This window comes from Zophobas morio, unplaced genomic scaffold, assembly GCF_036711695.1.
Source record: "Zophobas morio isolate AGI-343-1 ecotype UQ-CSIRO unplaced genomic scaffold, CSIRO_AGI_Zmor_V1 ptg000002l, whole genome shotgun sequence".
NCBI lineage: Eukaryota > Metazoa > Arthropoda > Insecta > Coleoptera > Tenebrionidae > Zophobas > Zophobas morio.
The window spans coordinates 1,056,732-1,065,547 of record NW_026972107.1 but is presented as its reverse complement, the minus strand read 5'-3'; the positions used below and the strand labels follow the sequence as shown (position 1 = coordinate 1,065,547).

Sequence of the window (8,816 nt, the reverse complement as noted above, 5' to 3'; positions counted from 1 at the left end):
TAATTTCACGATTGATGTTCTATAAATAGTTTATTGCTCAAAGCACATTTCAATTATTTATACAATAAATGCCGACAGTTTTATATTACAAATTTTACAAAAATTCCTGTACAACAACCATTTGAACCTTATCACGCTACACGCAACATGTTAAAAATATTTAGGCACATTTTCGACTATATGTTATTTACTTTAGGCGTACTCCGGCCCCAGAGCCAGTTCAGCAAGACCTTCGACGGACTTTGCACATCACGGGCTAGAAACAAGACACAGTCAGAGACAGACCTACCCAACCGTCACCAAACTCACATAAGGTGTAACTGGCGTCCACCAGCCTGGCGGCGGCCTCTGGCGGCAGCTTGGACGCGGCGTCCCGGTGCTGCTGCATAATCGAGAACTGCTGCAACCGCCGCAACTCCTGCTCATCCACAATCGTCTTATCCTTCTTATACCCCACCGTTTTCAACTCAGACAACCTGAAACCCACCAATCAAACACACTCTCACCCTGAACAAAACTTACTTAGTTGTAAGAGGATCAAAAGCTTCCACTGCCACTTCCATCTTGACTTTATCAGACGTACTCGTACTAGGAGCAACAGCGGCTTCAACAACCTCAACATCTTTGATTTTTCTCCCCAATTCTTCTTTCTCTCGAATGACATTGGACAGCCGGAGTTGAAGAGTATCGCGTTCTTCCAATAACTGTGTTAACTCGACTGTTAACTCCTCGCAACGGACGTCCCTCTGGTGTAACATATACAACGCCAAATCTAACTCGGCCCGACTCACTGGCTCAGTTAAATCTTCGTTTTCTTCAACTTTCGGGCGCGATGGTTCAGTTGCTTTCACGTTGGTACGACTGATATCCATCTCGGCAATCAACGAATCATAATCATTACTCTTTTGATACAACTCGGTTTTCAAATCTTCAATTTTTAGAACTTGTTCTTCAATTATCCCCCTCAATTCACTCAACTGTCGGTTTTCTTCATCTATCAACACACTCTGTTCGTTGATCTTCGCCTCCAAGCTTGCGCATTCTTCGATTTTGGCGCTCAATTGTGCAGCGAGAGCGTCAATTTCTTTAGTTTTACTCGTGGCGGTTTCTGATTGGTTGCCCAGTTCAAATCGAGCACTTTCGAGCTCACTTTCCCTACTACTAAGTAACTCTTCGTAGTGGTTTTCGGTGTCCGCGATTCGTCGCTTCAGAGTCTCGATTTCCTGCGACTGTTCGTTAATGGAAGCTCTATATTCTTGAGACAGATTCTCGATAGCGTAAGCGTGCTCTCTGTCTTTCTCATCAAGTGTTTGTTTCCATCGCCCGATCTCTCTTTCCTTATCGTCGAGCTGGGAGCTCTTCATTTGTAGCTGACTGTTGATATTGGTGTTAATTTGTTGATAGTCTAGGAGGTTTTGTTGCAAGTTTTCAATGTTCTCGTGTTCGTAGTCCTTCAGGTGTTGCATCTCTTGGACGCGATTGGTGAGTGCAGTTATAGTTTGGTTGCGTTCTTCGAGCTGATTAGCCAAAGTTTGTACTTCTTGTAGTTTTGCGGAATGCTCTTCTTGTAAACGAGTAAGGGTGGATTTGGTTTCTTCTAACTCGCGTTGTAGCGTTAGAATGGTCTGCTCTTTCTCAGAATATACTTTAATTAAAGAATCTTTATCACGTTCGACTACTTCTTTCGATTGGTTTATAAACTGGATCACCGCGTCTATGATCATTTTCTCATCTTCCAAACCCTTCTTCGTACTATCCAACTCCTCTTGTATTTTTTCCACCTCGCTCTGTTTTTCCTGCAAACTCCTCGTCAAATCGTTAATGTATTGCTGCCTGTCGTTGATTTGTTGTTGCAAAGCGGCAACCCTGTCAACCTCGTTTCGAATCTCCGCGTCTACGTTTTTCCTCAACTCGTTGTTTTCGTTGACAAGCGCGTTAGTTTTTTCCTCGAGTTCGCCGATTTCCTTCCTCAAGAGAGTCTCGATTTGGGCAAACTCGGTCTCCCTGGACTCCAAATGCAGTTTCCAGCTTTCCGCAACGTCGAAGCCTCTTTGGTCGATCCTCATATCCCACTCTTGAGTCATTTGTTCCATAGCCGCTGACAGTCTCACGATTTCCGTCTCCTTTCCAGAAAGAGTCTCACTCAAGACTTGCTTTTCCTGAACGAGAGTCTCGGCTTTCTTGATTTCGTTGTCGAGTTCTTGCTTCAGGGAGGAGATGTCTGCATCTAAGGACTCTTGTAAGGTGTGGATTTGCGCGTTCTTTTGTTGGAGTTCTTTAAATAGGACTTCTTTTTCGTGCTCGGTGGAGGTTTGGGAGGTCATTGAAGCCCTCAAAGACTCAATTTGGGCGTTCTTGTCTTGGAGTTCGTTCAAGAGGGATAGTTTTTCTTGCTCGGTTGAGGCTTGAGAGGTTATTAAAGCCTCTATTTGCACGTTCTTTTCTTGCAATTCTGTCAACAGTTGGTGGTTTTCGGTCTCCACTGACTCCCGAATGGAGTCCATTTCTTGTACCAGTCGATCTTTATCGTTTTCTAGGGAGACTTCCGCGTCCGACAATTTCGCGTTCAACTGGGCGATCAAATCGTCTTTCGTAGCTCTGAAAGCGTCAAGCTCGGAATACTGTTTCTGGATGTCGTCAAACTTGTGACTCAGTTCGGTGTTCTTTCGAATCAGTTCGTTTGTTTCGTCTTGGAGTTGTTTCTTCTCCTCGACGCTCACTTGCAACTCTCTTTGCAGTCGTTTCGTTTCTTCGGCGAGAATCTCCCGCTCTGGATCCACCTGACTGGTCGACTTCTCCGCCTGTATTCTCAGTTCTCGTTGTTCTTCCAGGAGCGCCTGCAACTCCTCGTTGTCGAGCGTCAACTCTTTGATGGTTTCGTTCAACTCCTCGATCCGCTTGGCCAAAAGTTCACCCTCTCCGGTTTCAACTTTGATTTTCGCTGGTGATGATTTGTCGACGGAGGCAAATCCGTCGTCCCCCCATTCCAGGCGTTCGAGTTTCGCGCTCAACTCTCTGACGTTTTGTTGCCAACCGAGCAACTCTATGTCTTGTTTTTCCTTCATTTCCACCATTCTCTCGTTGGCGGTGGTTAAGATGTCGATTTTCTTTACAATAGCTCCCTTTTCGCTCCTCTCCTTTTCTAACTCGGCTGCCGTCTCCTTCAACTTCTTCTCCACTTGTTGTATCTGCAGCTTCAACTCCTCTTGAATCGCGTCGTCTAAGTTGAATAAGTCGCCCTCTGACTTCTTCCGCTGACTCAGTTCTTCGTTCTTCACTTTAAACTCCTTCAACTTCTTGATCAACTTCCCGGATTTCACTTGCAGTTGTCGGATTTCTTCCAAATGGTTCTCTCTTTCTGCCTCCAGGACGCGGATTCGAGTGCACAAACTGTCGACGTTTTCGCTCCTTTGGTGTTCTTCCTCTAGTTTAGCTTCTTCAGGACCCCAACCCCAGCCATCGTCGTTCTCCCCGAAGGTGTTATAACACAAATACGCCTCTCTGGACGTACAAGGTTCCTCTTTCACCGGTCTATCGCTACTAATCGGGGTTTGGGTTTCTTCAAACTCGAGATTTAGGAGTTCTCGACGGGTGGCAGGAGTGTCGGCGATGTCAACTTCTGACAGGATCTGTGACTCGACTTGTTTGTCGTCGCCATAACACAAATATGCGTCCTTGGCATGTACCACCTCTTCAACAACCGGACCTCCTTCCAATGACGACACTTGCGGGGCTTGCGTTTCTTCAAATTCGATCTTCCGCAGGTCTTTGCAAGTGTCAGGGGTGTCAATAATGTCACTTGGTTGCAATATTTGAGATTCTACATTCTGTTGTTTTTCGTAGATGAGGCGCGTCAGCTCGTTGGTGAGTTCTTGACACTGACCAAGAGCGTCTTCTTTTTCTCTTTCCGAGTTGAAGAGCATGAATTCTAGAGTTTTGACTTTGTCTTGTAGGTCTTGGTGGGTGTTTTCGGGTGGTGGGGGGGCGTTCAGGGTGGTTGCTTTCGTGGGTTCTATGAAATCGAACGGATCGCTGGTCTGGCCTGACCACACGAAAGTGGGAATGGGTTGTGAATCAGGAACTGTCGGCTTCAAACTCTGGATGGTCTTTTCAAGATCTTCGATTTTGGTTCTGGATGAGGCGAGTTCTTGTTGGAGTCGGGTGACGGCGGGATCTTCACGAGGTACGGTGTCGAAGAACGACGCCAGATTGTGTGACGGTTGTTGTCTATGAAGATTTTGAAGATCGGATTCTTTGTCGGTGATTATCTTCCGCAATTCGCTTTCTGTTGTCTTTATATCTTCGTTTTCGCTTCGCAACGATTGTATATTTTCTTCCTTTTCCACAAGAGCTTGTTTCAAGGCTTCAAGTTCCTTCTTCGCTTCGTCGTTCTGTGTGGTCATTGAAGACATATTTTCTTCGTAGTTGCGTATGACGTCTTCTTGTTGAATCACCGTCTCTCTCAATTTCTCTAACTCTTCTTTCTCCTTCGACAACCTCTGGATTTGTTCCTCGTACGACCGCATTTCGACTTCGCTACTTTCTAGTTTCGTCTTATACTCGATCAATTCGTTGTTAAATCCGAGCTCTTTCTCAGTGATTTCTTTCAATTCTTCTTCAAACTTCTCACACTTGATCATCAACTCCCCTTTCTCCGTTAGAATTTCTTCGAACTGCGCCTGCCAATCCCCACTCACTTTGTCAAAGTCGTTCTTACTTTCCTCTACCATTTTTTCATACTCATTTTGCAAAGTCTTCAAGTCGCTTTCTAGAACGTGAATCTGTTTCTTCAATTCCTCGTTCTGTGTTTCTAGTTCTTCCACGACGCCTTGTTGCCCCTCCAAATCCCGTATTTTCTCTCTGAACTCTTCTACGATCTTCTTCAACTTCTCGTTCTTCGCCGCTAGCTTCTGATTCTGCTGATTCAACTCCTGATTGTCACTAACCGCGTCTTCTAATTTTTTCTCGATGGCTTCGTCGTGTGCGGTCAGTGCTGCCAACCTCTTTTCCAACAAATCTTCGCTGCGGCTCATTTCTTCACACGTGATGGCCTTCTCCTCCAATTCCGCCCCCAGTTCGTTGGCTTTGCGCTCCAAACTCAACCTTCTTTCCTCCACGAAGGAGATGCCTTCCTCCAGTCGGCTGCAACGATCGCGCACTTTCGTCAACTCGCCCTCCTGAGTCTCTATGATCATCTCCAACTCCTGTATTTTCGCCCTCAGGGAGCTCTCCACACTCCCTAGATTCTCCTTAGTTAGCAGCAACTCCTGCTGCAGACTCACTTCGTTGCTCTTATCCACTTTCACCCTCAACTCCGTGATGACGTTCTGCAAATCAACGTTCTTCTCCTCCAAAACCCTCACTTCTTCACACTTATCGTCCAATTGTTGTTGAAGCCGCGAGAATTCGCTTTCTAGATCGTGCAACTGCTGCAACGAAGTCTTAATTTCAACTTCATGCCGACTTTGACTATCTTTAAGTTTGTCTTCGAGTTCCTGATACGCTTGATTTTTTTTCTTCAAGTTAGCGGCGATTTTCTTCATTTTTTCTAGCTGTTCTTTGTTTTTGGAAGTGAGTTCTTCGATTTTGGCTTGCAGAGGCGCGGTGATGTTTTGGAGGCTTCCGGAGTTCTCTTCTAACTGCTTCTGCAGGTGTAAGTACTTGTTTTTGAAGTCGGAAGTCATCTTGTGGAAGGTTTCGTCTTTCTCGCGGATCGTTTTCTGAAGATCTAGAATCACGCTTTCGGTGTTGTCGCGCTCTTTCATGAGTTTGGTGATTTCGTTGTCTTTGCTTTCGAGGAGGCGGCGGTTCTCCCATTCTGTGTTGCTTATGGCTTCTAGTTCTTCTTGGTTTTTGTCGATTAGTTGGTTCAGGTTGGATTTGTGCTCTTCTAGTTGGGTTATCTTCATTTGGAGGCTTTTGTTGTCGTTTTCGAGGTCGGCGAGGGTGCGGTTTAAGTCGATGATGGTGTTATTCAATTGGCTGATTTCTTTGCTTCTGTCGTCTAATTGCGACTGCGCAGTTTGGACTAGTTGGGTCAAGTCGTGCAACTGCGTCTCTTTTTCTTCAACTAAGTTTCTATTGGAAGCTATTTCGTCTTCCAATTGACGAATTCGGGAAGATTTTTCTTCGATTTCTTTACTTGCGGTATCGTCTTTTTCACGATCTTCGTTTTGTTGGTTTAGTTTTTCTTTCAAAGACGAATTCTGCGCTTCTAAATCTTCCGTAATTTTTCTAGTCGTGCTTATTTCATCTTCTAACTCTTTAATTTTGGCTGACTGGTCTTCGTCGTCTCGCGTGTTTTCGCTCATTTGGTTTAGTTTCTCTTTGAGAGTGGTGTTCTCCCCTTCTACTGTTTCTATCTTCGCATCCAACACCTCCTTCTCGCTTTGCAGCTGTTCATAAGTCTCCGCCAGCACGTCTCTGTTATTCTCGATCTCCTTAATCTTCAAACTCAGACTCAAATTCTCCTGCTTCAACTGCTCCATCTTCTCCATCACCTCTCTCCTCTCCACCGTGAACAACTCGATTTTCTGCAAAAGTTCGGAAGTTTCTTCCGTCAGTTCATTAACACTCTCATTCAAATCAACCTGAGGCAGATTCTCTTCGCTCGTTTTCAGATTGCCCGCCACCATATCCAAGTTCTTCTGGTACGCTTCCAACTCGAGCTTCTCCTGCTGAGTCAGCGCCTCCACGATTTCGATGCTCTCGGCCGAGGAGACCTTCTCGGCGCTCAGTTTCTCGAGCTTGTCGATCAGCTCCATGTTCTCTTGGATGTAGTGGTCGAGCTTGCCCGAAATCTCCGCTTTTTCTTTCTTCAGCTGCTCGATCGTCTCGAGCAGTTGCTCTTTGTCTTTGGCTAGGGTGTCGTTTTCGGTCGATAGTTGCTTCTTTTCGTTCTCGAGACTCTCCATCTGCTCCTCGAACTGAATCGACGCCATCTCGGAGGTGACTTGGGCGTTCTCCAAGTGCGAAAGGGCGGTCAGTTTTTCGGTTAGGGAGACGAGTTCGGACTTCGAACGGGAAATTTCTGCATCAACAAAATTACAAAATCGTGGATAAGATTACAAACAAATTTATTTTATTGACAAAAACAAAATAGTCAACGAAATACACTCACCAGCTTCTAAAATGGATATGACTTTGTCTTTTTCTTCCAGCTGTCTCTCGTGGTCCTGGATTCTCTCTTCTAACTCAATTTTATATTCTGGTGCTTCAGAACCTTTAAATATGGTATAAATAACAACGAAAAATTGCGGTAAAAATTTATACCTTTAACAGAATCAGACTCCACCAGTTTCAACTGCAAACTACCTTTTTCTTCTTCTAATTCGGCGATTCTCTGCTGAAGCCGGCTATTTTCCGCTTCAAACTTGACGATTTCGGCGTTCACGTCACTAACTTTTTTAAAAGCGTCAATTTTTTTCGTCAACTCTTTCACTTTTGACTTGTGTTGGGCTTTGACTTTAATCATGTTTTTATTGCTCTCTTCCAATTGCTTTTTAAGCTTACTTATTTCCTCACTTTCTGTATTGTCTGACTCTTTTTGTTTGAACGCAGCTATGCTTTCCTCCAACTCTTTGATTTTTGACTCTTTTTGGGCTACAGTTTCTGTTAATCTTGAATTATCACCCCTTAACCCTTCCAACTCTTCTGTGTATTCTGTGTCTTCTGCGGGTCTAGTCTCTTTTAGCTCCTCCATCTGCTTCTCCAAACTCCCGTTAATTTCTTGTAGTTCCGCGATCTCGTAGTTCTTTTGTCTCAAATCATCCAGTAGTTTCATTTGTCTGGCCTTCATATCTGCTTCTAGAGCGACGAAATTCTCCTGCATTTTCCTCATCTGCTCCTTTGTTTCATCCAGAGCGTCTAAGGTGTTTTTGCCTTTCCTACTTAAGTTCTCTGTCATTAAAGTAATCGCTTTCGTTCTGGCGTCAATCACGGAATCTTTTTCTTTCACGTTCTCTTGCAAATCAAGCACATTGGACTCCAATTTTTGCACATTGGCCAACAAATCGCTGATTCGCTTCTCCTTAGTCAACAACACAGTGTAGAGTTCCTGCGCGCTCGAACTCTCACTATACTCCTTGGTATCCTGCAGCGACAAATTCAGCGGCGAAATCAACTGCTGCGAATCGTCCAACTGTGCCTTCAGCTGTGTCACCATATCCTCAATCCCCTTCTTGCTTTTTCCTCTTTCCGCAAGCCGCACCTTATTCTCCTCCACTTGTTGACGCAACAAACTGATTTTCTGACTGGCGGGAATCTCAGCTGTTTTTTTATTGTCGTCGTCGCGCTTCAGCTTCTTGGCTCTGCCCCCGCGCTTCGAAAGAGTGTTCATATATTCATCGACTTTTTCCTGGGTGACGTTGCTCTGCTCGTTCTTACGTATCATTTCCTTGAGTTGTGCTATCAGGACTTGTTGTTGCTCGAACTGGTCTTTGAGGTCCGACAGTTCTTGACTGGAGCCGGGGGGCGGCCCCGTCTCGGGGCCTCCGCCGGGGTCCTGCCCAGGACCCTTCCACATTTTGGTTACCTTTAATACCCAGTTAACAACCACAACATCCGAAAAAACAAAACTATTACCTTATTTTGGCCACAATATGTTAACTGGAAGAAAAAGTGTTTATTATGTTGCTGTCATCACTTACACGTCAACCATTTAGATTATGTGTTGCCAATGGCACGCCAGGAAAGTCACCAAGTTGGAACGAATCCACGATTTGTGTGATAATACTTGCGTTGTTGTTATCACAAAGTGGTCGTAATTGTCACGATTGTGGTTGTAAAATGGTTGTAAAGGTCGTGGGGTGGCCTCA

General features: G+C 45.0%; 1 protein-coding gene across 2 annotated transcripts; it reads right to left on the bottom strand.

The window, feature by feature from the left end:
* Window positions 1-11: 11 nt before the first annotated feature.
* LOC135123476 (protein lava lamp-like) lies at window positions 12-8,666 on the bottom strand. 2 transcript variants are annotated; one of them, XM_064048156.1, is made up of 7 exons: window positions 8,584-8,666; window positions 7,273-8,533; window positions 7,121-7,222; window positions 6,591-7,030; window positions 523-6,533; window positions 310-476; window positions 12-256 (listed from the first exon to the last, which is right to left on the bottom strand). In XM_064048156.1, exons 2-7 carry the CDS (start codon window positions 8,522-8,524, stop codon window positions 177-179), a joined length of 8,052 nt encoding a protein of 2,683 aa, XP_063904226.1. In that variant the 5' UTR covers window positions 8,525-8,533; window positions 8,584-8,666; the 3' UTR covers window positions 12-176. The 2 variants fall into 2 exon arrangements, with proteins under 2 accessions (XP_063904226.1, XP_063904219.1); XM_064048149.1 differs by having other exon boundaries at window positions 523-7,030.
* Window positions 8,667-8,816: the final 150 nt, after the last annotated feature.

Excerpts from the sequence above, each read along its gene's own strand:
- LOC135123476 (XM_064048149.1), bottom strand. The coding sequence starts at position 8,524 with ATGTGGAAGGGTCCTGGGCAGGACCCCGGCGGAGGCCCCGAGACGGGG. Across the intron at positions 7,223-7,272 it reads GGAGTCTGATTCTGTTAAAG|GTTCTGAAGCACCAGAATAT; the intron begins GTATAAATTTTT and ends CCATATTTAAAG. Across the intron at positions 477-522 it reads TTTGATCCTCTTACAACTAA|GTTGTCTGAGTTGAAAACGG; the intron begins GTAAGTTTTGTT and ends GGTGGGTTTCAG.